This window comes from Amphibalanus amphitrite, unplaced genomic scaffold, assembly GCF_019059575.1.
Source record: "Amphibalanus amphitrite isolate SeventyFive unplaced genomic scaffold, NRLGWU_Aamphi_draft 000229F_arrow, whole genome shotgun sequence".
NCBI classification, from domain to species: domain Eukaryota; kingdom Metazoa; phylum Arthropoda; class Thecostraca; order Balanomorpha; family Balanidae; genus Amphibalanus; species Amphibalanus amphitrite.
Window position 1 is genome coordinate 325447 of NW_024881724.1, and position 27888 is coordinate 353334.

Sequence of the window (27888 nt, forward strand, 5' to 3'; positions counted from 1 at the left end):
TTAGTTCGTGAGTAAAGTAAAGACGCCCTACATAACCAAATCAGCACTGGTTAGTGATACGGAAACATGTAAGGGCAACCGCGGGCAACAATTCAACTATTATGATAGTCGCATTTACCAAACTTTTGCTACATTCATTACGATAAGTACCTGCTGTGAAAATAATTCTTCTTTGGAAGCATTACGTAAATTATTAGCATACGCGATCTCCATAACCGTTAACATAGTCAGCTTCTGCCTATTATTTTGTGATTAATTTGTAGGCCTGTAAGCAAGTGCTTTCCAATCTTTACCGAGCATCAGTTGCGTATAGAGAACATATAATTCAAAGGCACCGCCAACTTCCCAGTCATGGCGCTAAAATGACAAAGTGACGTCAGCAGGGTGTCTCCTAACCAAGACTCGATCATGACCAGTTGCTTAGACTTTTCAATGGCGTGGGCTGCCCGGGACGAGGTCGGAATTTTGGAGGTGTCAGCCGTGAGTGATATCAGTACTCCATCACTGTCTTTGACATCCGATAGGCAATTTACAGCGTCAAATACTGCAACTCCCTGGGAACACATCATACTATCATAGTCACTCGGGCTCCTAAAGTTGCGTCATGATGCAACATAGTTCAATTGTTGTTACTGTGGGCTGTAATATCGGTCAACGTAGAGCAATTCATAGAGACTGTGGCATACAACGACCAAAGTAGCGCTCAAAATCATTAAAATAATTCGAGCCATGAAGTATTTTAAGTAACTAACGCAAGTCCGAGAAATTAATACTTAGAATAACGCCTGAATGAGTGCCAAATATGAACTCATTCGTTTTCCTAAAAGCATAAGTAACGCTTCCACATAGCGGCTGATGGCACTCCGCCCCGTCCGTTTCAAGCACCGGCTCCGCCCGTTTTTAGCACCCATCACGCGCATTTTTTACCGATAGGGCAGCATGCACGACGGTGTGCAGCCTTTCAACATGTACTCCATAACCCTGCTGAAGTCGACGTGAACCCATGGCTAAGCTATAGACACAATCGGGCTATCAATCCAATCGGGCCCGGATTTAGGCCCAGCTCCGTAGCCGTAAACTTGGTTTTCGTAGCGCTATGCAGTACCTCATTGACCCTATATTAGAGATCACTGAGCGAGCTTATTTTTAGAAAACTGTGGTGTGGGGCATTATGAGGTTTAACATAGGCATGTAAGCACACGTGTCATGGGTTCATTCGTAACCACTTATTTTGTAAGCCAAGCTCTTTTGCATGTTTTGTTTTCGCTGTTGCATTTTTTTTTAACTATAAAGATATGTCACCTGTGATCACTGGGTTTGCCTATTTGATAACAGTTCACGAGTAGTTTTTGATTAAATGAGAAGAGTTGGTTTAAAAACGCTGCTGGGTGATACGTATTTAGTATTCACATCTGCCTAAAATAATCGCCTTCAATGAAAAATTCCGTGACTTCTTATCTTACTGCAGCAGTGATAGATGTTCTAAGTTCGAACAATTAGCCATTGTTCGAAAACAACTGATGATACTCATTCAGATAATAAAAGACAATACTGCTAAGGGCATTGTCTTGTTCCTTGTAATGAATCGGCACATTTACCTCGCGTGGCATTTCAAATGTAAATCCCATTTTTTCCGGCATGCATTAGTGGTCATAAAAATGATGCAAAATGTTGCATAGGCTAGGGTACAATCAATAATACTTGTCTCTAGCATCCGAACTAAACTGCGCCATGTTTTGATGTGATATGATGAGATGGATAATGGGGGCTTGATTTTTGCACATGTTGGATCCCTTGCAAATGTTTCTCAATCATGTGTTACACGTACTCTGGACGAAGTGTTTGTGCTCCAGCCTCCAGCCACCTTTTATTTTTTTTACGTTTCTACATGCTTCAATTTTTGGTAGTGTTGGAGAGGCAGTATTTGTCAAAAGAACAGCCTCAAGTGGAACGAAAAGAGATATACTGAAATAACATAAAAGAGGCACGCATTATCTTTCGCAAAAATACGTTCTAGCTTGGTAAGCTTGATGGAATATGTGCTTCCTGTCCCGAATATGACGGCATTAGCCGTTTTCACGACGGACTATCCGGAGAGTGCACCTAATTTGACCGAATCATGCACCTAATCTCTTTTACAGCAAATATCTGTATTCTATGAATTTATTTCAGTGTTTTAATCGATGATGCTCTCTGATAATATGACAAAGCAGGCATATAAGCAATTAGTGCAATCCTTGCTTATAGCTATTAAGAGACTCACTGAACCTTATTTGACCAAATCTGCACCTAATCTGCACCAGATGTGCACCAAATGTGTACCAGATGGCCGTCGTGAAAACGGCTAATTTCACCCATATGACCGGGCATGCCGCTTACAGTGTGGCCTGCTGGCTAACTTACAGGGCGTTGCAGATAAATCCGACACTTGGAAAAAACGTGTTTATTCGAGTGCTATGCTCACGATGAAAAGTTGGGCAGTATGTTACATCTCTATGATCAATTGCCTCCCCCAAAACACAAACACAGGATCGCCAACGGACGCCCCCACGTCTTCCAGCAAGACTCCGCCCCGGCGCACAAGGCCAGGACGACGCAGGCGTGGCTGCTCAACAACGTCCCTCACCACTGGTCGCCGGACTTGTGGCCGCCCTCCTCTCCTGACTGCAACCCCCTCGATTATTTCTTCTGGGGCGTGATCGAGGCAAAGACCAACAAGCACGCACACAATACCGTCGACTCTCTCAAGGCCGCCATCGTGGCAGAAATCGCCGCCGTAGACAAGGACACGGTCGCCAAGGCGTGCGAATCATTTCGCCCTCGGCTTGAGATGGTCGTCGCCGCCGACGGCGGTTACATCGAGTAGAAGTGCAGCATATGACTCGAACTGGTGCTGAATAAAATCCCAGGCCTGTATGTGCAATATTCATGCTTTCATTGCCGATTTCGTATTTTGCCTCTCAAGTGTCGGATTTATCTGCAACACCCTGTATTTATCACGTAGAACAACTCCACGAACTTCTAACGTCCTAAAACAGACGTGCTACTGTCTTAGCTAGCGACATTGGGCGACTTGTCTAGATATTTTCTTCCGCTGTCATGCTTTAGGTAAGAATAACCTAGACCATTGTATAATACATTGGCATATATGTGTACATGTCGATGAATAAACTTTGCAAACAAAACGGATATCTAGACAAATATTGCAATCTACGAACATTTAAGCATATCTAAATTTGAATTGGATTGTATTTGACGCGAGATTATTTTGCTATTTTACCTCGCTTGTCGCAGACCTTGCTATAAATATGAATTCCGCGGCTTACTCGTATGAATTTCACGGCTTATCGCGGACCCAGGGCACCAGAAAAGCCGATTGGAGACTATCAGATGCCTTCTTACTTGGGTGAAGGCTGAAAGGCGCTTTGGAAAAAAATGCTACTGATCGTTGCTAAGCAGTATCAGTGCATAGAAGTGTTTAAATACGCAATATATGTATCTGTAATGTACAAGGTAAAGTATGCTTCCTTCGCAAACACAATTGATAAGTTTTTTTTCTTCCTCATCAGAGCTCTTTATAATGTTTTGTTGTTATAATGACCGTCACATATGTTTTGAAACAAACTATAAGCCGCAATGCTCCGTAGTCTGTGAGTACTCAGAAGAGCATGGCATGCACTTCGGTTGCAAGCAGTGGTGCGAGCCCGGGTTCGATCGTCGTCCCGGCGCTCGATATACGAGACTCCTGACGGGGATGGTCTGCAGCTGATTGAAACGAACGCAGCCAGCTGATGCCAGTGGTGCTGTGAAAATTCTGTCATTTTTTCAACATGCATAACTATGCAAAGTTTATTTTTGAAATGTTAATAAATCTCATAGTAATTATATGAGTTGCATTGAGCATAAAATCAGTGTTATGGGTTGTTATATTGTCAGTTTGTGCTACATTTTACCGAAGGTTTTGCCTTGGATGATCTAGCTTGAAATGTCAACAAGAGGACACAGCAAAAAACATTTGTAAATAAATGCTACTTTTGTGCCTCTAATAAGGAACTGTATGTGTATCGCAATAAACACTGAAAATGGTTGTGTCACACCAGCGCTCTAATTTATCCGCTTACCAAGTTCAGGCCGGCCTGCCGTTTCTCTGATGAGTTTTGCAGCCCTCTTCCTGGCAGTGAAGTACCATTCGGACGTGTTTGAAAGGTAGTCGTATTCGACAGCCAAATCCTTCAGCAGGATAGGGCCCTCGGGGAGCCGATAAGCGAACGGACAAAACAAGTGATAGTCCTTGTACTGTTTCTGGTCATAGCAGTTCCCGGCGGCAAAAATGTCATCGTCCGCCTCAGTAAGTGATAACACCAGCGCTTTTAATAAGTTTTCATTGTCCATTACATCTGGCGAGAACTTCCACAGCCTGGTGAGGAGGTTGGCCATCTTGACAGTCAGCTCGGCCTGGTACCTGAAGCGCTCCTGGCCGTAGCGGTCGACGACACCCTCCAGCTGGAAGTCTGTTCCGGCTGTGCAGTTCTCTCCGAGCCGCTGCTGCGACTCCACCAGTTGGAGGAATTTGGTGACAATACCCAGCTCGGGGTCCTGCTGGCCGGGCGTGGGCGAGGCGGTGCGTTGCGGAGGGTTCGGGGACGTGCTGCCGGCGCCGTCACCGGCGGCGGCCAGCTCCTGATGGGAGGTCAGGGCCCGCAGGTACTGCTCCTCCGACTCCGTCAGAATCTCTGTCAGCGTGTCCGAGATGCGGAACGGCGGCGGCGTCTCGCTGGCGTGCGCCGGCCACTCAGAGACGACGGCTGCCTCGGCACGTCCCCTCCGGCGGGTCCGCTGCCGCTCCCAGCGGCGCCGCAGGTCGTGACCGTGCCGGAGTCTCGGCACCGCTCCCTGACCGGGCCTCCACGAGCCGTCAGACAGGGCCAGACTGCGCCGCACCGAGCCGTGCGTCTGTGAGTGCCGACGGCCGGAGAGCGGCTCGGACATCAGAGCCGGCCAGCCGTGCCGGCGCCGCCGGCCGGGGGTGCCCTCGGCGCCGAGCGCGGCCACCAGGAGAGCAGCGAACAACAGCGCGGCCCGGACCGTCATCGGCACGCCGGCGCCGCGCGCCCTGAGTGCGCCGGGGCCGGTCCACAGCTCACCGCCGACGGGCGCGCACTGAAAGTGTCGGCGCCGGCCGCCGTGCCGCCCCGACCGCGCCGTCCGCGTCGGAGAGGTCAGTTCGCCGTCACCGAGACGCTCACGGCATGGCACGTGCGCACGTATGAATGAACGTCTATGCGTGGAGTGTTTCTCATGTGATTGCTGGTTCAAGTACATGGTACTTTAATATGGCCCATGGGTTTCATAGACTGGAGCATAAACAATTGAAAGTAATGTTTTAGTCTGGCTAGATTATTTATATGTTCATTGCATGCTTCACTTGTGTCGCAATTTGGCACAAATGATGTCCATCCATCAATCTGTTGTAAAAGTGAAATGAGCGGCAGGGCTTCGTGTTATTAATAAATGAACAGAAACGTCAGGTTACGCTGTTTCCTTGCCATGCAACACAATTTTGCATATTAAACCACCCTGTATAAAAATAAACCGATTTGATGCAAACTCATACATACATACTTCAGCGTCTTTTTTAAACACACATGCGTTTGCAAAAGAACATACGTTATCAATTGCTTGCATCAATTTAGCTCATTAGGTATTCAAATCACGAATACATCTTGTGGAATATGACATCATCTTGTTATGCCATGCCACAGATAAATACGAGTTTCATTCTAATTTAGCAGATACACGGTCCAGAATGAAAGCTGACAATACTATTTGTGAATGATGCTTTAGAAGTTCGATCAAATAGCTCAGAAAGAACTTCCCATGCTGAATCTCTGTCGCCAACAAGCATCCATTATATTGTATCCCTCCTGACGAGGTGATTTCACAGTCTCCCATTCGTTTGGAGGGCAGCGACCGATGCGTTCCACTCGTGACCTTGACATCATTCGGCCGGGGTCGTCTGTAGTCCCGACGGACCAATCAGCGCAGAGCACGGCCTACTGCCCTCCGGGCACGAGCAGCGGTCGCCGCTGGCCGCCTCGGAAAGCTGCTCAGAGCATGTGACCCATCAGGAACGACAGACAGAAAGGTCAGGTCCATACCCAGGGGTTCCCTTAGGGGTGCCATATGAAAGCCTGTTTTATTTTTCCTGCCGCCTAATGTGTTTGGGATATTTAAGCTTACAGTAAACACATTATGGTAATAGTCTTCTCAGCATCGTAAAGCGAACTAAGTGGCCACTTTGCCAACTTTATCTGTGAAGTTTCTTGCATGGATTGCCATTCAAGGAACTAAGTCGGTAACTCAGCTTCGCTAACAAGGTGACTTGATTCGTTATCGCTGATCGCATGAGTCGTCAATCCCTCACTGGTTACGGCTACTCGTGGCTACTCGCATTCTTATGTGCAATCTCAGCTCTTCTCAGAAGTAATTTAATGTAGCTGGGATGTAAATTACGTCTGGCCTTCATGCGATGCGAATCCTGAATATATGAGTGAGGTTCTCTATCTGTAGTGAACAATAATCATGGCCACTGTAAAGTCAGTTTGTTACATTTATAAATTATTTTGCATCCACACAGAGCTGTCATCGGGTTAACTTAATCAAGGACAAATTCACATTCAATAGACGTGTAGTGTTTCCCTGGAAAATGCGGCATACAGAATATACCGATGCCAATGAACCGACATCAAAGCATCGTATGCTTCTACTGAAGGTAGTGCTGTCTACAGTCAGTGATCTGGTGAGCCACACAAATTGAGCATTTAGGACGGATCTCACACAATGCAAGACGCAGAAAATCATACCGTCTTGAAAGCGAAGTGAAACTTTTCTGTGCATATTATGCGATGTTACGCTTTACAATAGTTAGAGCAAGCAACGTGCTATTGAACTCAGTGCAGGTCCTGTTGCTAGCCGTGTAGGCGGGTTTATTTCATCCTGGTGACAGTACGACGTCGTGTAATAAAGCTCCTTTGATAGATATTCCGAAGAACTACCGCCGGTTTTTACCGATACCTACGCTGCCGGCCACCGGGTACGCTGTACCACCGCGCCGGCACGCCGAGCCCGCAGTCCGTCGCCTTGTTTAGTAGAGATAGACTGTGCCGGCGAGCCTGAGTGTAATGCGGTGCAGCCTACCATTGCAGGTAAACTCCGCGGCTGACTACGGAGACTGCGACTGGGGCGTGGCGAACCCCAACCGCCCGCACACGCCGGCAGTGATATTGGCCACAGGTATGTAACTCATAGGCGGCGGAACGGGGAGGGCACCGGGGCACCGTGCCCTCCTTTGATTTTGGCATTTTAACATTAGCCCTATGGGCGTTGCATGGAAATAATGGGACCAAAAGTCGGCAGTGCCCCCCCCCCCTTAATTGAAGGTGTTTTGCTGCTACTGATGCAACTGTGATGAAATGCAGCCTGCTGTATTCTGTATATGATTTATGTAAAAGCACCATGACAGGGGACTGCTAAAAAAGTAACGCTTGTCCAGATGCGTCGCTTTCATAGCTGTTTTGAATAGTTCACTGCCCTTCTGATCATTTTCTGCGATCCGGATCAGAGACCGACCGATGCAAACAATTGCGAATTGCATGGATCATGCTGACAGTTTCTCGTTCCCATAAGCGGATGAGCAGGGAAGCAATTTTCTTTTCATTCTCACTCGATTCTGTTATTCGCTTGTGGGTATCGTATGTAAAACGTGCTGCTTCAATCTTTGGTAACGCCGGGCGCGCTGTGATCTGCATGATTTATTTCAGAATTTGTTTGCCATGTTTGTATTACTTGTGCTTAGTTCGTATCTTGAACAGGTGCATGACTTAATCACATATTTAACCTGATCGGTGCTTCTTCATGAAAAATCTCCATGGCATCAAGCCCTTCATTCTCCTTCCATCAAATTGCCTACCCTCACATCCTCTTCACTGCTTTTCTCTTCTATTCTATACATTTCCCTTCTTTTTTTTCTATTCATTCTTCTAGACTCTTCTTCCCTCTGCTCTCGCTCACTCTCTCCTCCTCTTCCCCCCCCCCCCTCCCACCGGCCGTTCGACCTTCTCGGCCGCAGCGGAGGGAGGTTGACGACAAGCCTCTAGCCGTGCTCCGGAGGCTCGATCGTTAATGAAGTCAGCACTCGTTAATGAACAAACACTACTACGCCGGCTGCCAATACCGGAGCCACGCTCGGCAGGAAGCGACCAGCGAGACGTCTTGCAACGAAACATTGACGGAGACTCGGCTGTTTTTGCCAACAGATTTCGTTTCTTTTCTTTTTCTCTCTCTCTCTCTCTCTCTCTCTCTCTCTCTCTCTCTCTCTCTCTCTCTCTCTCTCTCTCTCTCTCTCCTCTCCTCTCCTTGTGCAACTTTTGTTTCTTTTGCTTCGTCTTCATCCCCAGTTCTCTTTCTATTCCCATCCCTCTCCCCCCCCCCTCTCTCTCTCTCTCTCTCTCTCTCTCCCTTTATTCCATCTTTCTACTTCTCCCCTCCTCCGCATAACTCCATCAAGGGGGCGCACCCTGAATGGAATAATGGCGATTAACGGCTTCAGTAGCCGGGGGAAACTGGGATTTTTGCGAACCGAGTCAGCTCTGATGACGACCAGAGGCGTTACAGGCCGTCATTTGGCAGCAAAAGATGGCCGTCAGAATCGGACGGGGCCGTTGGAGAGGCCTCCAAGAAGTCGTTTGTCGAGCGGTTAGTATGGGGCAGGAGCCACTGTAAAATAACACACAATGCCAGGCTGGAAGATACGGTGATGAAAAGCTCGATAACACAAATCGAAGAGCATTCATACCGTGAAAACAGAAAATTAAACTGCATGTTTTTAATGTCATTCATTCTTAACGTTTGCCATGAAGTTTTTTTTTCTTTGAGACGGCAAAATGAAATACATTAGCTCACTGGGTCCAAGGCGAATGGGAACGATTAGCTACTGCTACCTCGCATAATTGTACCCCCCACTGCAACTGGGCTCGTACTGGAGACTCGTCGAGTTTTGAAATTGCCCGTGCACCTTAAGTCCGTGCCAGAAAAAAATCATCAGAAAATTTAATCATCATAGAATGCTGAAGAAGCCATTGTCAACCAATCACTTCTAGTTTTATTCCTGCATGCACCACTTCACAACTTCAGAATTCTTACAATATCAAGACAACACGACACGACTGAGGCGATAGCTGCCTTCGTCTGCTGTTCCGTTCGCCGGTGCCGCTGACACTGTCAGTCGTCGGTTCGATCGGCGGGTCTCACGGACATCGACCTCTGCTGGACCGGCGCCGTCTGTTCGGCACGATAAGGATAGCGCCGGTGGAGCTGGGAACCTCCTTATCCGAGTCGAGCCGCTCAGATAGCCAGTCGGTGCGGTGACCGGCTCAGATCTACGTACATATAACGAGGTCGAGCTTATTTTCTCCAGAAATTCCATGAGATGGAGTGATAAAGAGGATAAAATGAAGTCGACGATTTACTTTTAGCCTCAAGCGGAACGTTCTCCTTATAATGTTGGACGGTCATTGGCGCGACGCCTCCTAAACTAACCGAATAGCTGACTGCATATCTCATCTCATCTCATCTGTATTTCACATATGTGCAACATATATAGGCATGATGAACGTCCTGGGATTGGTGCACAGCCCAAATGTCTGGGCTATGTCTAGGCACCTCTCCCGGTCAGCCGAACCAAGCCACCGCCGACAACAGCGCCGCCCCGCACGACCCTACCCGACAAAAAGCGCAGTTCCAGCGGCCGCCGCCAGGGAGCCCGCGAGATGCCGCCCCGCCAAAACCGAGCAATCGCTGATTAGAGTCGCCCTGTTTCTATTAAGAAAGACTGGAAGGAGGCAGCGACAGCTGCCTGTTGGCTTTCCGTTAGAAATGAGCCTGTTAAAAGTACGTCTACTTTCGTAGAATCGGTCATATTTATAAACTCAGGAAACACTGTGACTACGTTTTGAATAAGTTTAATTCTGGAGGTGGCGAATATTTGGCAAAACAAGATGAAATGCCTTGACCCCTCATTTTTATAGCCACATCTGCACTGAGGAGACTGTGTCAGTCCAATCCTGAAGAGGTGAGCATTGAGTTCGGATGTTTTTAGTCTCAGCCTTGTATTTAGCTTATTACCCAATTTGGTACCAAGAAAATAGTAATGAGGAGGTTTTTGAACACCGTAGTGTTTGGTGACTGCCTTCCCAAAGGACTTAAGGTTAGGCTGATTTTGTGTCTCAGCACTGAGCGAATTCCATTTGGATATGGAGTCAGGGAAAAAGGAATTCCGGAATGATGACAGGCGGCAGTGATGTGTTGTGATGTTGTCTGCGTTTCGCAACACTCTTCGTGTGTCCTGGTTGCGTGTGGAGAGTGCGATGTGATTGAGAAATTGTGGCGTGGCGATGTGTTCGCTGTTAATCTTGTAGAATTCTGAGAGTTTGTGTACTGTACGTCTTGTTTTCAACGTTTCCCACCCAACGTCGCGCAGCAGGTCGTTCGTCGGCGACCTTCTATGAGCACATGTCACAAGTCTGGCGATTTTGAGCTGCACTCGCTCTAGTCGCATAGCGTCAGTCACAGTAATATTCGAGTCATACACCACATCGCAATAATCGAATATAGGTCGCAAATAAATTTTGTAAATCAAGTTCAGAGTGTTTCGCGGAAGATAGTCAGCTACGGCATAGAGTGGACCAAGTGACTTATTAATTTTACAAATTACATCATTGATATGCTTATGGAAGCGTAAATCTGTTGAAAAAATAACTCCCAGGTGCTTATGGCTTTCCTGTATTGATACAGGTTCCCCGTCAAATAACAGTTTAGGAGGCTGACTTGGTAATTTATTAGAAAACGTCTGCTGCACGGTCTTTTGCGCGTTAAAGGTAATCCCCCACGTTCTACCGAATTGTACAATTGCGTCTAGATCTGTTTGGAGCTGCACCTTTGCTTCTTGCGAGCTGTGTCTGTGTGCTAGGAAAATTGCGGTGTCATCCGCAAATAAAAGCGTAGGACTGGTGGTGACTGCCTCAATGTCGTTCAGATACATTAAGGCAAGCAAAGGCCCCAACACGGACCCTTGTGGGCAGCCCGCTGTAATTTTCTGCGGCGCTGAAATTTCGTTTCCGACAGCGACACTTTGCTTCCTGTCCGCAAGGTACGATCCTAGCCATTCAAGGGCCTTCCCTGTAACTCCAAAAAAATGTTCACATTTAAAAAGCAGCCCTTTGTGTGGTATGCGATCAAAGTATTTGGCTACATCAAGATATATGATTGTAAAAGCACGATTACTATTCAATGCTTCATACAGTTTATGGGTTAGATAGACCAACTGCAGCTGGGTGCTGTGCGTCGGACGGTAGCCACTCTGCGTTTCTGATAAAAGCCTGTTGTCGGTAAGATGCTGGTAAATACGCTTAAAAACAAGGCGCTCGAAAATTTTTGATAGACAGGGCAACAAACTGATAGGCCTGTAATTGGTTGGGTGAGATGCAGAACCCTTTCTTTTAAAAATAGCTGTAACTCTGGCCTCCTTCCAGCTAGAAGGAAATCTTCCCTCCGACAATGACTTGTTAAAAAGGGCGGCAAGAGGTTCATAAATTAAAATAGCTACTAACTTAATTATCTTGTTGGGTAGATTATCGGGTCCACAAGATTTGTTAACATTTAACGAATTAAGCGCGTTCAGAACTTCCTGCTCGGTAACCAAGATGTCGCCCAATTCGGGAATAACTGACTCAGGGGGAGGAGGGAGCTCCGCTGGTCTTTCTGAAGTTGATTGCTTGGCAAAATGGGAATTTAGTACGTCCGCCTTTTCTTTGTCTCCTGTAGCTAGTTCACCATCGGGTTTTACGAGCGGTGGTATCTGAGATGTTTTGCGTTTTCCAATCATTTGTTTCAGAATCGCGTGATATCTGCGCGGATTTTGTTTTTCGGCTACTAATCTTTGCATATGAAAATCAGCCAGCCATTGGTAACATCCCGCATTGAGCTATCGCCTTGCAGTTGCCTTATAGACCGCTGGACACTTTTCACCTCGCCAGACATAGACCAATAGGTACCTACTCGTCTCGGGAGCTCGGCTTGGATGTCACGGCTCGATGAGCTGACGCGCCATCTCGGAAAGCTCTAGTTCTCGTGAGCGCTGGTAGGTGGCAGCGCGGTGGCAGAGCGAGCACTTACCGAGTGGCCTGGTGCCAGATTACGGAACGGATTGTTTGGAGGAGAGTGGCGGCAGGCTACAGCCTGGGAGTGGATGTTGTACCTATGTACGCACAATGTAAGGCATTTGACAGCATGCTCAGGCAACCATCGACCTGTCATAGGTGGTGTGAGGAGGCTCGTTGGGCTGGATAAGACGGCGGCACCTTACGCCGCTTCATTTTGCTCATCCTGAATGCAGTTGCAGAGTTCTTGATGCTCCAATTAGGTAATTGAATGTTATCCCAAGCCAACTACGCAGTAAACAACGCACAACAAATTTTAAACGGTAGCTTCAGACCTCAGTGTAGACAAGACTATGCTACCTGAAACAAACACATTACCAAATAGCTTTTCGACGCCTCTAACAGGTAAGTATACAATCTGACAACCAAACGATGCCACAAATTCTTATAAAATGTGCACAATCGGCCGTGCACAGCACGTTAAACTTTGGACTCTAAATTCTGCCATAGAGCTGGAATTGCGCAATCAGAGGGTAGAGGACAGGGTCAACGTAACAAGCTTCGCTTAGCGGGGGCTCTGTCCTTGTGAATCCTTCCAATCTGGTTGGTTCGGGATAAATTCATTAAAAAAAATGCGTGTTAGGTTTTATTATCACAATCTGCAGTGCGCTCTGGATGTATGAAAAAGCAGCCGTACCTAAAGAACGGGGTCTATGCTGAGCGTCAGAGCCTAAAGCGGAGGGCCGGTAGACTTAGCGCTTCCCGAATTAATGATACCGGGTGCAGTCTTATGAAGATGAACGACGATTAACGGATTCCTAGAAGTGTCAGAATTGGGTGATTGATGAGCAGGCTTGCTACACGTTTTGCATTTAGATCTGCACATCGTGAAGCCAGTTGAGGTGTAAGATTTTACTTCCCGTTCCGCCAGACGTCCACTTGAAGACATTTGGCAGATGTTGGAATTGCTACAGTACGGCTACATAAGGTAACGGGTACATATTCCTATTGATTCCGATTCAACCCGGCACCACCTGGGCTATTTTTATACCAAGACCGCCCAGGGGAGGGGTCGGATTCGAGCCCCTCCCTAATTCTCGAGAACCAATCGTCGTATCGAGCCCCGCGAGGCGGCGTTTAAAAGTCCTCCACGAGACCTTCCCAAATCATTCTTAAGATTTCTCAAGGTTTTTCGAACTCGTCCTCCGAGGGGGGACGACAGACGTTATTCTAAATAGGAGTTTTTGACTAAGTCGACATTCTATTGCAACCAGTCTGGTTGATGAAACGCTCGTCAGTGCTTATGTTACTGTGTAAAATATCCTTTGCTACTGTATGCTGAAATATACTATGCTACTGTAAAATACCCTTCATAAAGGTACAGAATGGTTTTGATGAATCAAAGACTAATCTTATCGAGCCACTGAGCTGGCGAATAAACAAAATTTGACTTTTGTCATAGTACAGAAAGCAGAATACCCATTTCTGTGGTAATTTGTGACGCTGAACACGAATCTGGCATCAGAAATGGCGTATCAGGCTAGGTTTTTGAGATCCAGTATGTCTGTGTATCTGCTCTGAATGGCTATTTTCAACATTTCACTCTTCCTTTATATGACATTGCCAGCGACTCCGAAGGAAAAAGCTCTGTGTCTTGGGTAATTTAGGGTGCAAAATACGAATCTGGCACTAGCAATCGGGTGTCGTGTTAGATTTTGGCATTACAGTATGTTTGCGTCCTTTTCTTAGGTGCATGTACTCAGCTTGTTATTCTGTCTTTATATTACATGGCTAGTGATCCAATTTACTTTCGGAAAATCTTGGAGATGTCAGTGACGAGCATGGGGAGAGGTTCCATCAGGACATCGCCGTGATGGAGAGCAGATATCAGGGCAAGTCTGGTCCCAATATGATGGGTGATTACTGCTGGACACTGCAGAGAGAGGAACGTCAGCAGGGGAGGAGACAAAGCAAGAATCAGAAGCGATTCTAACAAGAAGAGTTGCTGAGCGAAAGGAAGATGCCAAAGTGTTTGAAATGACCAACAATCTTGCCTGTGTGGTCGAGAGGTAGCACAGATGGATGACCATACCGTTGGTTGATTGCACTTTGCCGTGATTGTGCAATATGTGATTACCTACATACATTGCGCTGTGATGTGTGATATACATTTCTGTTCCAACAAATTCAATAGTTTTGTGCTCATCTGTGTTGCCTGGCTGTGGTAAATATGGATTAAAAAGATATATAATCTAGATCTAAGGATATCTACAATAGGCCAACAACAATGCATCATAAAAAGTGAGAATTTAACCCTCGCATGTGTAGGGGGGGGGGGGGTCGGATGGACCCCCCCATGGTTTTTCGCGAATAACTCGCGTAAAAAGCGGCAGATCGCGACGAAACTTTCAGTACCCTCGCATTGATCAATTTTACACCTACCCTGAAAATTTCATGACCCTGACCCAAATGACCTTTGACCTGTGACCTCTTTCCCGAGACCATGTTTGGCCGGAATCGCGATTTTGCGTATGTCGGCTCGCATTAGCCGCGCGTTTGCAAGCTTTTCGTGGTTTCAAACGTTCAAACATGTGATCTGATGTTGCTCCCATACATTAGGGTGGGTGTCAAGGTCACCTGAAGGTCAGGTCATGTCATTGACCTTTGGTGACCTCGGGTGACCTCGGTTCACTTTTTCGAGTTTTACATGTTTCTAAGCTAGTTTTTGGAGCTGAATTCGAATTTAGCAACCATTTGAACATTTACGAAGTAGTTTTGGTGACTTCGTAACATGTTACGAAGCTGTTAGAGGCGGTTGACACGTACTACGAATACCCGTCCCGACGCCTATTGGTTGACCTGACCTGATCTGACCCGACCTGGTCTAAATGCTTAAAGGGACCCTCCCACCTTAACATTAGATTTGAGTTGAGATAGCCAAAATGGGGTCCCTGGCTCACAATTACCGGTTTCGGCACTCACAACATCGAGAAATGCCTTAAATCGGAAATATTGAATTTCAAAATTGCAGCATTTTGATTCAGAGGGGCTAATGCTTAGGAATACCCCTCTGAATGTGTGACGTCAGCGCAAATAACTAACGATTTTTTAATGTTTGACTAAAACGTTTTGTAGCACGCGGTGGTATATGCTATTTGCGCGCAACATCTGCCGCAAACGCCGCACTTCTAAAATAAAGTCGCTAGAAACAGCGGAGATCCCAAAAAAGTAAACAAAAGTAAAAGTCTAATATCTTGAAAACCTGTGAATATTTTTCGGTGAAATTTGGTAGATATTCGTTTTCGCTCTTTCTGAACCGAGCGACATCACTTTCATGCCAATTCATAAACTTTTTTGAAGGTGGGAGGGTCCCTTTAAAGACATCATCTGTGATCAAAACTAACACAATATTCGTGATCAGCACCCCGAAAAACCCATTAGCAGCCACACTTTACGACTTTCTAACAGGTCCCGATTTTCCCGACTTTGGGTCATTGACCTGACCTGGAAGGTCAACCAATGACATTGGACCTTAAAATTGGGTATTATTGGCTTCCTCTCGTCACGGGCAACACGCTCGTTTTTTCCGCGAAGCTCTAGCTCGATCAGGGGCCAAACGGCAAGGGGGGGGTCCAACCCCCCCTACACATTAGAAGCTGGCAAACGCCGCACACATGCGAGGGTTAAGGCATCAGTATGTGCCAGACAAAAAACTGAGCCCGATGGGGCAAAACGGTGACCAGATTTGGAATCAGCGGCCTCGAATTAGGTAGAAACGAATGCTCACCTCTCTGTACATTTTTGGCTGTTGATCAGTGATTGAAGTAAGTTCGTGAAAGCTTGCACGAATGAACTTTGCTTATTTTCTTCTCTTTTTCCATCAACAGGACGTTGAAATTAAATAACGCGAAGTTTGAAGCACGCATAGCTTGATAAGGAGGTAAACTGTGTTAAAACTTCTCAGATTTACGATTCAGTCACCGCATATTTTACCAAGCTTGCTATAGAATAACAAACTGGAGATTTATTTGTTGTTGGATAGGATTTCCTTTGAGACAGCGCAGCTCACAAAAGTTTTTTGAACAGTATGAAACAATCAGTCATCAGCAAAATGACATTATTGACAAACTTTTACACTGGACCACAGTGAAATAAACTTTGCGATGTTTTCATCCGTTCTAGAGACCGAATTTTTCAACGATGGAAGGCTTTACAAAATGAAAAATCACAATGTTGTTTACTTCCAGACAGCTGTGACAAGCTTTGAAATATTATAGAAATTGTCTCTGCGCATTGTGTGGCATTGTTGAACGGTGAAGATTTATTAATCTGTTTCATCATAACGTTTCATCTATGCACGGGTAAAAAAAAAACGCTTATGATGTAAGCTAATAATGTGAACCGATCATGAGGCTTTTATGGCAACGATCGATCGTATGTTCACAAAAAAACGAGTACTGTGTTGAAAGGGCTCCGTGATAAAGCCACCAAATACTGAGCCGTCATTTGGCTCAGCATTGGAGATCAGAGGAGACTCTGATCACTATACGGCTCAGTAGGAGGGATCAGAGGAACTCCTTTGATCCCTCCTATCTCCACACACACAGGCACAAACCTTTCACCTTAAAACCTGAAACTCCCTACTCCGGGCTGAACAATCACCATCATTCGACGTTCCAGCATGGCTCCTCAGGAGCAGGCTCATGTGCGGTGGGGTGACGGTTTGCGGGGCTGGTCGGCCTGTCTCCTGTGCCGGGCTCAGCCCCGGCGGCGCATCAGAGAGGCCGCAAAATGTCACCCCTAGTTCATACAACTCCAAGGCAGTCAAGAGGTCTTCCTTACACAGAAGGTGCCGAAACCAGCACTTACTTTTTTCAGCGAGGATGGCCCATGGTCAGGAGTGACTGCCACACTGTAGTGTGCAGATCATAGCGAGGTAGATAAATCGTTATGTCAAACGGGCCATATAGCCGCGGTTCATATGCGAATAAAATCTGCCACGGAAATATAACTTACTGCCCATAGTATAAAAGAAAAATATTATAAGGATAGATGAATTTTCGCTTGTCGAATCGTTTTCACGCTCCTCCAACTTTTCGCATTGTTGTGCTTTGGTTCTTCTGACTGTCACAACAAACAAGAGGCAAGCAAAGCCGGATAGAGACAGGCCGAAAGCTGTCAACAACAGCAGCGATAACGCCTTAGCCTTGTCGAATGTTGAGCCCGCCAGTGATTTTTTTTTGCCGGAGCTTCCACACCGTCAGGACTTTGAAGAGCTTGGAATATTTTTTTCCCTGAGGGATACAAAATGCATTAACCCTTTGAAAGAAAACATAGATCACGCTATGCAGTCACATTCGCCTCTTTTTAGGCACATTTGCTAATGGTCAGTATCAGAACTACATAAATGTGTTGTAATTGTATTGCTATGTTCTTTTATATCCTGTCCTCATATCACGTATCCTCATATCACGTGGCAAGACATGAATTTGGCAGCGCCCGAAAGCAAAACAGAAAGTAAAGGATATGAGTAAACCATAGGAGCGCTTTTAGGATAGTTTGATAAATTATTTCATCGGCTATCCAAATTACGAGTTCTCCTGCTGCCGAATCACCGAAATGCGCCTTTACTTGCTTACATATGAGACAGCAAATAAATTGTTAGGTGAGTTCTAGCTCTCTGTTCGTCCCGTTACCATAGCAGCCTGTGATAATTTTGTTTCCAAGCGCGGCATCAATATCGATGAGCTTGTGGCCCGGAACGCTCCACCTGGCTTATATAGTCTTACCCTGAGCGATGCTGGTACTTAATTGTTAGCCGACATCACCCTTACATTATTGCAATATTCTCGTGGGCAACTATCTCTTCATTAAACAACCTAACCTCGCAAAGCGTAAACTTTGGCGGACTTAATTGCATGTCTCTTATTATCGTGTTATTATTCTTTGCGAGATCACATTACACAGCAATCGCTTGCTTCATAGGACGATTTACTTCGGCTAGACAATCAATATTTATATAATTGCAAAATGGTAAATCGTACCATAATTTTCTAATAATAAGTTACCATCATAGACAATGTAAACTGAAGATGCATGCTTCAAGTCGGATGATTAATTTTACGATGACATTAACCATACAAAATGTGTTTTCAGACCTGTTGCGGTCACCTCTTGAGAACTTTGATACCTCGTATTGGTCAGCTGTCCTTAAAAAGGAGACGAAATTCAAAGCCGATGACCTTTAAATCGACGCTCTTGGTAGGATCAACATTACGGCACAGCCTTATGCCACCGTCTGATGTGAGCTCGTTCCACGGATTCCCCGTCCCGGTGACCGCTGCGATTGAGCCATCAGGATCTATTGCGCCAAGATTACGCCAGCACATAGCGCTTGGCTTGGTTCGATTCCAAATAGAACGAAATGGTGTGCAGTGTCGAGATCTTGTGCAATGCGAGAATTGGGACTTCTCTTGCTATACCATGCATCATACTCTTACATTTGGCTAATCCTTCCGATAGCGCTATCGCCATTTATCCGTCCGCGGCACTCCATTCCGGCTCTCACCAGTCAAACTTCTCACTGACTTAGTTCACGCTTGTCAGGCGCTGCCGCTGCCGTCAGGCCCCCCCATACCCTCCCACCACCCCCTCCCCCGTCGGCGGCGACGGAGCCGACGCGCCGCGGCGAGCGACGCTTCGATAACCGGGTCCACATAAATCGAGCATCGCGCGGGGCGGCGGAGCCACGGTGGCGCGCTGCCCCGTCCAGGATGGTCGTGCGCCCTTTCGACCCCGGCCCAAAGGCGCCGCTGCAGCACGTACCACGTGACAGCGATGGGCCACGTGACCGAGAATCTTGAACTGACTGCGGCCACAACAAGCGCCGCTGGTCACGAAACACCCGAGCTCGATAGCGGACCGAGAGGTCACCGGCGGACGACAGAGCGGTTGAGAGAGACGGGGGAGGAGAGAGAGAGAGAGAGAGAGAGAGAGAGAGAGAGAGAGAGAGAGAGAGAGAGAGAGAGAGAGAGAGAGAGAGAGAGAGAGAGAGAGAGAGAGAGAGAGAGAGAGAGAGAGAGAGAGAGAGAGAGAGAGAGAGAGAGAGAGAGAGAGAGAGAGAGAGAGAGAGAGAGAGAGAGAGAGAGAGAGAGAGAGAGAGAGAGAGAGACCTGACAGTATTTTGAACTCATCAATCTCGGTGATTTCGGTGATTTGGTGTCGGTGATTTGACCGGTGATTTCGAAGCTATGTAAACCCTTTATCAGTGAACAGATGATGATAGGCTATCGTATAATAAAAAGAACCGCTGTGATGGCGGGATCACAGCGGCATCCGTTTAAGTATCATAATATCCAAGACCCCAGCCCAGCGCACTTGTTAGTGACTACAATCTGCTCCAAAAAGAGACATTCTCAATAGCCTCAGGCCGTCCAAGTTGAATCAGGGACCGTGGAAGCCACTTGACAAGACTTGACACAACTAGTTGAAGCAGCGACCAAGGGCTCTTTGAGCGTTTCTATTTCGCGGAAAAACCTATACCGTGAACCGGAGCATAAGCTAAACATGTTTATCACAGGACTCAGGAAGTGGGTTAAGCAATTTTGTAGATATTGCAGCATGGAGTAAATTCAAGCGTGCTGCTAACTATTAGCAACGTAGTCATCCAGTTCCTTAATGCAGTGATATATTACCACAAAAAGTGCTTCAATTGGCTAAACCGATATTATGCACAAAAGAACTGGCAAATTCTGTTAACGAAAAACTGCCGAAAAACGCTTAAAAATGTTGGATAAGCCCGCGCATGACTGGGGTATTTTCCATAACACGAGTGACGGGGGAAGGGGGGGGGGGGGCTCTACAGAGTCGCCCCATCTCCGAAACTACTGGGCCTGGGTAAAATTCAAATGGCGTCTGATAGCCCTGGAAAAACTGTCGAGCAAAGCCTAATTTCATTCACCGGCACCACAGCGGCACCATCCACACACCACACTCCTCCGATCACCGGTCAGAACTGTATTCTCACTCGATCAGCTGACCCGACTCAACCCACACCGCACAGCTGGGCGCCCCGGGCTATAGGTCGAGCGAGCGCAAGCCCGCTCTCAGGGACGACGGATAGGGCGGCCAGTGGCGCACCCAGGCACGCCAGCCCAGAGGCTGTGTGACAATCTACCACATTCCTCCCCCCTAGTTAACAACTATTTTCTCGGTCTCAGGTTATAGCGCGGTACCTGCGGCGCTGACACAGGCTCGCGACACTCAACACTCTCGCCACGCGACAATTGGACGTCACACTTCAATCGCGAGTTGAGCTCACCCCGTCCCTCCAACCCACGAGCCGGCCGCCCCACTGGGAAGGGAGACGAAGGCCTCTCCCGTTCCGGACATTCCGCTGGCGGTGGCGGAAGCGGCGTGGGAGTCGGCGGGGAAGGCGTCGGCGGTGAGGGCGTCGGCGGCGAAGGCGTCGCCTGCGACGTTGGAGTTGTCGGCAGCGACGTCGGCGGCGTTTGAGGAGGCCGCGGCGCCGCCGTCCAGTCCGTCGGCTGTCGGACGGCCTGGCTCCCGGCGACCGCTCTCGGGACCACCTGGTCCAGATGGCGCTGGAGGATTCGTCCGTCGTCCAGCCGGACCGTGAGCTTGAGTCCCGAGATGTTGATGCAGTGTCCGGGTAGCCAGCGTGTTGTCCTGCCGACGCCGGCCAGTCCCGACACCTGTGAAACGAGGACAGACATTCCTGGTAGTATGGTGCGCTGCTGTGCCTGTCTGTCATACCGCTCCTTCATCTTCCACTGCGAGCTGACAACACGATCCTGCAGACTGGGAAGCATACAGTCGAGACGAGTTCTCATGCGCCGCCCGGTCATTAGCTCTGCTGGCGTCACTCCGGTAGTGCTGTGGGGAGATGAACGGTAGGTGAACAGCACCCTTGCCAGCTTGGTGTGCAGCGTTCCATTCCCCTGTTTCCTCAGACCCTGCTTCACCGTCTGCACTGCCCTCTCAGCCAGACCGTTGCTTTTTGGAGACAACGGCGCAGTGCGCAGGTGTGTGATACCATTCTGAGTACAGAATGATTGGAACGCTGGTGCCACAAAACACTGAGCATTGTCTGATACCAAGAACTTGGGAATTCCCCAGTATGCAAACGTTTTCCGCAGCTCCTCCATAGTAACCTCGGTTGTTGCCCTAGTTGTTACATGTACGTCAATCCACTTGGTATATGCATCCACTACAATGAGCAGCATTTTCCCCTCCACTGGGCCACAGTAGTCAATGTGCACCCGCTCATATGGCCGGGACGGGAGGGACCACGGACTCAGTGGCGTGACGGGCGCTTGGTGGCGGTATTGTTGACAGGTCACACACGCCTTAACCATCTGGGTTATGTCAAAATCTAGGTTTGGCCACCACACGTACATTCTTGCAAACCCCTTGGTATGGCTCTCTCCCATATGACCGTCATGCAACATCTGTAGCACCCTCTCCCGCAACTTGACTGGAATGACGACTCGAGCTCCCCACAAGAGACATCCGTTCTGGATGCTGAGCTCACCTTGCTTCATGCGATATGCACTTAACTCCGGTGACTCGCCGCTCTTGTCCTCAGGCCAGCCGTCTCGGGTGTACTGCAGCACTCTGCTGAGGGTGGCGTCACGTTCAGTCACCAGTCGAACCACAGCGGCGGTCACTGGCGAAGCGTCCATCATCTCCACCAGGTGCAGAGTCTCGCCGGGCTCTGGCAAGTCTCCAGCAGCTGTCGGAAGAGGCAAACGGCTGAGACCATCGCAATGTCCCTGTCTCGATCCTGGTACATACTCTAGCTTGTACTGATAGCCCGACAACAACATTGCCCATCGAGTCACTCGCGGTGAAGCCATCATGGACAGCGGCTTATTCTCCCCCAGCATGCCCAGGAGGGGCTTATGATCGGTCCGGATAACAAATTTCCGACCTGCCAACCAATGATGAAAGCGGCGGACCCCCAGAATCACCGCCAATCCTTCCCGGTCCGTCTGTGAATATCGTTTCTGCGTGTCTGTGAGCGATTTCGAGTAGAAGGCTACCGGCCTCTCTCCCAGGCGCTTGTCAACCACGCTCAAGACACACCCAACCCCGTAGGGAGAGGCATCACAAGACAGCACGATCGGTGCCGTCTCGTCAAAATGAGCCAGCACCTGCGTAGACTGCAGCAGGCTCTTCCCTGCCAGCCACGCGCTCTTCTGATCGGCTCCCCACTGCCAGGGTTCTCCCTTTTTGAGCAGGCGGTACAGTGGTGCCAGCACGGTGGACAGATTTCTCACAAACTTGGCATAATAATTGATCAACCCTAGCCAGGCCTGAAGCTCCTTCAAGTTTTTCGGAGCGGGTGCGTTTTTGATAGCACTGACCTTGTCGTCGGTCGGACTCACGCCGTCCGCGCTGATGCGGTGTCCCAGGTAGGTGATAGATGACACTCCAAACTTGCACTTCTTCTTTTGCAGGCGCAGGTTGGCCGCCACCAGCCGCTGTAGCACCACCTCCAGCGAGTTCTGGTGGTCCTGTGGGGTTTTTCCAGAGATCATGACATCATCCAGGAACACTCCCACCCCTGGTATTCCAGCCAAGAGAGTTTCCATGTAACGCTGAAAGATGGCCGGAGCACTTGCGTACCCATATCCCAGTCTGGTTGGCACCAACAAGCCCTTGTGTGTGTTTATGGCCAAATATTTGCGACTCTTCTCCTCTAATGGCAGATGATTGTACGCATTTTTCAAATCTATCTGACTGTACACTGTCGCACCTTGCAGTTTACTGAACATCTCGTCTACTTTTGGCAGAGGATACTTTTCTAACGGCGTGACCTTGTTTACTGTGAGACGATAGTCTGCTGCGATTCTGATCTCACCTGAGGCCTTCTGGCAGGTCACGATGGGCGTCGCCCAGTCGTTCCACTTGACCGGCACCAACAAACCTTCCTTGATCTGCCGCTCCAACTCGGCGTCCACCTTCTCCCGGTAGGCGAGTGGCACCGTCCGAGGCTTGTAGAAGATGGGCTTCACGGCTGGATCCACTGGAATGTTGAGCTCTACATCCCTCGCACAGCCCAGATCGTCCTTGAATAGCTCGGAGTATTTTTCGAGCAGTGTTCCCATGGCTGGACTCAGAGTCATCGCAAAAATATTGTGCCAGTCCAACTTGATCTCTCCCAACCAGTTACGGCCTAGTAACATCGGACCGTTACTCTCCACCACAGTCAATGGCAATCGATGACTGACACCCTGATACAGCACGTTCACCCACGCCTCACCTCGGACTGAGAGCTTCTCACCGGAGAACGTGCGAAGCAGACGGCTGCTCGGCTGCAGCAGCCTGTCTCCGTCCGGCCAGAGCTCCTTGAAGCGGCGGTACGTGCAGACGGAGACGGCGGCGCCGGTGTCCAGCTCCATCTGCACCGACTGACCGTTGATGCTGACGTCGACCTTGATAGGAGGCTTCACCGGACTCGGCCGCTCCTCTGCACATGTGAACAGATCGCTAACCAGAGCGTCAACCTCACCAGTCTCTACTTCCATCTCCAGTCCACCCTCGGCACCCTCCTGTGACTCAGACTCGGGTAACATCCCCACACTGTTCACCGTGCCAGCTCGGTGGGCTGCACTGGTGTGTCCATAACGAAAACATTGAAAGCATTTCTTTCGGCGAAAATAACAGTCCTCTTCCGCATGCCGGTTACTCAAACACCTCCAGCACTTATCTTTCCCGCCCTCCAAGGCCTTACTTGTGTGATGTGTCATGCCAGCCTGCTGAGCTGGGCCCCTTGGAGCTCGCTGCGGTGTCGCTGGCCCCGCTGCGGTCGGCCGGCTCCGCTGCTGTGCCCGAATCTGCTGCACCTCTTGTCGCGGCGGATCGGCCGCCTCCGCTCCCGACAGCTCCTGCAGATTCCGACCGGCTGTCTCCATGGCTACCGCCATCTCTGTCGCTTTCTTCAGAGACAACTCGGGTTCTGACAACAGCCTGGACTGGATCAAGTCAGACTTCACACCACATACGAGTCGGTCACGAATCATCTCTTCTAGAAATGTACCGAACTGACAATCACCAGCGAACTGTCTGAGACGAGCGATATACGTTTGTATCGATTCTCCTGGTAGACGGTAGCATGAAAAAAATCGAAACCGTGCGACGGTTACCGACGGCTTGGGGTGATAATGGGTCGTTAGTTTCTCCACAATCAGCTGATACGTTGAACTCGCCGGTTTAACAGGGGATAGCAGCGATCGTACGATACCGTATGCCTTGGATCCGATGTTGCAGAGCAGAGTCGAACGTTTCTTGGCCTCGTCTGTGATATCATTTGCCACAAAATACTCTTCCATACGTTCGACATATTCTTCCCAGTTCTCTTCCTCCACATTAAATGGCTCTACTCTGCCCACCGGCATTTCAATTTCTTCTGTTCAAATACCTCGTCGCCAATGTTATAACGTGAACTAAGCTCGGCACCACAGCACCACACTCCTCCGATCACCGGTCAGAACTGTATTCTCACTCGATCAGCTGACCCGACTCAACCCACACCGCACAGCTGGGCGCCCCGGGCTATAGGTCGAGCGAGCGCAAGCCCGCTCTCAGGGACGACGGATAGGGCGGCCAGTGGCGCACCCAGGCACGCCAGCCCAGAGGCTGTGTGACAATCTACCACAAACACCTCAAGGCCACTGATGACGTCACAGGTTAGGTCAAAGTAAAAATTATCAGCATTTTGGCTTGTTCACAATTTGGGCTTTGGCCGCCGGATAACAAGTCCGATCAGGCTCATTTGTGTTTTGCGCTCTCCTTGATACCTATATGCCTTGGATACCCTGAGGGTACTCAACTTGTACTTTGAATTTTCAAAGTCAAGGCCAGGTCATCGTCGGTCACGGGAATTTTATATCATGTATCGGTCACGTGACGCATGTTTTATTGTCCATTTTATTCAAACTCAAAGATTTCTATAACAATGTATTCTGGTTTTAGAGGTTATTTTTAGTTGAAGTTACCTGTGGTCAGGTCACTTTCAGGTCAAATAGGTCATTTTTTCAAACAAAGATGTGCCTATCAGATGCAATTTGAGCTCAGGAGCACGATGGTACTATTTATATTGCTGTACGATGTCAAATAACGTACTGATAAATGAATTTTAAAAAATATATATATTTGTGAAATTTTTATTATACTATTTTGTACCGTAATGCGTATAACTTGACCATTTTTGAAGATATTGGGCTAAAACTTAATAGAGAAGGTAATCGATGGATGGTCTATTACATATCATCACATCGCGCTATATCTTTCACGTGCCTGACAAGGGGGTCACCGTCGGTCACGTGACTGATCATGTGACCAACGGTCACGTGATTCTTCGGAATAGAGCTTAACGTGTGCATTTTCCAGTCACGTTCGTTCGAACTTTATTAGGAGTAGTGAAATTCCTGGTCTGCTTTTAACACCAATATCATCTGTATTCGCGACGAGCGTAATCCTCTATGTTTGACACCGGCACAAGCTGAAGTCTCCCCTTTTCAAAACTAAATTTAGCAGAGAATGGAGGAGAAGCTGCTCTGTGATCTCCTGTCCGGCAGAGACTGTCGGCACAAAGAAGTGCAAAAGGTCGAATTAGTTCATTAGACCAAAGGGAACTGCAATACATAAGGGAAATGACAGGTCATTGACAGAAAAACGATTTAACTGCCAGCCGAAAATCATGTCAAAGTGTTCCTTCTAAGGAGCGTCATATTTACCGCCCCATTTCCTTTGTGGCTGTCATATGCCTATGAACCTCAAGCATGCAACACATCGCGAAGAGATAAAAAGAAAATAATCCGTTTAAAGTTGCGCTTCTCTTTCAATGTTTAAAGATCAGCATACTTGCAAGCTTATGCATTGTATCGCTCTTTTAGCAATTGTAATACAAACCCTATTTATGGAGCAGAACAAGCTAACAGCTCAGCAGTGAATGCATTATTTGTAACATTAGCTGCGTTTATGCATAAATTAAACCTTTTTGGGCAATGCTGTTACGGTATAATAGCCTAAAACGGAAAATGCATTTTGTGCGGTAGATAATTTATTATAATTTTACTTTGATATTCTTCTTTTTCACCCAGCGCTTTTCACCATTTCCGAAAAATTAAAAAGATAAACAATAATTCGACACAGCTTCGAATAATTCGAAGAGCTGAAAACAAACGCTTTATGTGGAAAATCAGATGCTGTTTGCTTCAAAGAAACATGTACCAGCCGTCCTAGTCACGCTCCAATGCGGGGATATCCTGGTCCCGTAAGTCTCATATGTTATTCATAGCAACAACTTGACTTTGAAGATTCCTGGTTTAAGTCCCATTCAGAATGGTGTTGGCCGGGGCCGCTCGGTGAAGATCAAAGGAAGATGTCCTCTGAAATTTTCCTTAAATGGAACATGCAGCCCGTATTCAAATGGTGTCTCGCGGAACACCGCCCAAGTCCAAAACATGCAGGCCAAGCAAGTTGTTTGAAACTAACCCATTCCTTATTTGTAAATGATGTGTCTTTGTAAAATATCGACATGGTTGCTTAATGATAATTGCTCTGGGACGGAATTGACTCTGGCATTTATGAGCGTCTGATAGTCACTCAATCACTATAAATTGTCTCTACTTTTTGTTGGTATTTCATGCCAACAGACACTTTCAATGTAATCCATGTTTATCCTTCAATCATCAATAGATGCCGCTTCCAATTTTGACAAATGCACCTATAGCACGCATACAATAAAAGGTCACAAGCCATGTAGCTCAAACTTGGCGGGAGTAGTCGTTGGCGAGAGTAGTCAGCATAACTCCACAGGCCCACACAAACTCTCACTCAAACACGCACTTACTCCTCTTAACTCTCTACACTAAGGTGTAGGCTACCAACTGCGGCGTCGGGAGCACCACTAACTTCGAAACATTCGGCACCAGTGTGCGGCAGCGTTCTTCACTTTTCCCTGAGTAGTTCCTAGAGTTTGGTGTTCTACGCAATGCTAGGAAGCCAACGGCGAAACGTTGGCTCTCTCTCTCTCTCTTTCTCTCTCTCTCTCTCTGTTCTCCAGAAGAGCTCAGAACAAGTACGCCTACGAGCTCTGTACAAGTTAAATAATAGCCGGGAACGAGAAGATTGTCGGACTACGCAACCCGTGCTCTCTGCCTCTCTATACCCGAATCCACGTGTTGTTTTTGTCGATCCTGCCTCAGGCCCGAACCGAAAAAACAAACAAAACAAATACGCTACCACCAGTGGACATACACATCAGGATTCGGCGTCGTGCGTCGAGCACGTTTCTGTCCCATCGTCACCCCTCCCCTCTCTGTCAGCAGTGCCCTGTCGCTGGGTCGCCAGTGGCACGGACTTCAGGTCAAAGGTCACTGTAACGGCGCTACAGTGGCAGCTGGGTTACTGTAACGGCGCCTCGGGGGCGGGGGCACTGAAGCGGCACCTCGGGGCGGGGTCAGCCGACTAGACTGTGCGACGAACCGTCTCGTCGGCTCAGCAGAGCGAAGGTCATTAGATAAAGCTGTTAATTTTGCGCTTGGAAGTCTATTAGACTCAACCAATATCATGGCTCGCAGGTAGCGCTCGCTTAATCGACGGCGATAAATTGTACTTTGAGTTGATTGAACTCATGATGCCT

The 27888-nt window shown here is 48.0% G+C and overlaps 1 protein-coding gene across 1 annotated transcript in view; it reads right to left on the reverse strand.

Annotated features, from left to right (window-relative positions):
• Window positions 1–23982, reverse strand: part of LOC122385740 — a 100645-nt gene extending 76663 nt beyond the window's left edge. Inside the window, exons 1-5 of the mRNA XM_043374209.1 lie at window positions 23101–23982; window positions 22604–22753; window positions 21769–21969; window positions 20536–20929; window positions 4122–5278 (exon numbers count right to left, since the gene is read on the reverse strand). Coding sequence (XP_043230144.1) covers window positions 4122–5278; window positions 20536–20929; window positions 21769–21969; window positions 22604–22753; window positions 23101–23815 — 2617 coding nt within the window. The 5' untranslated portion in view covers window positions 23816–23982. The remainder of the gene's footprint in view (window positions 1–4121; window positions 5279–20535; window positions 20930–21768; window positions 21970–22603; window positions 22754–23100) is intronic.
• Window positions 23983–27888: the final 3906 nt, after the last annotated feature.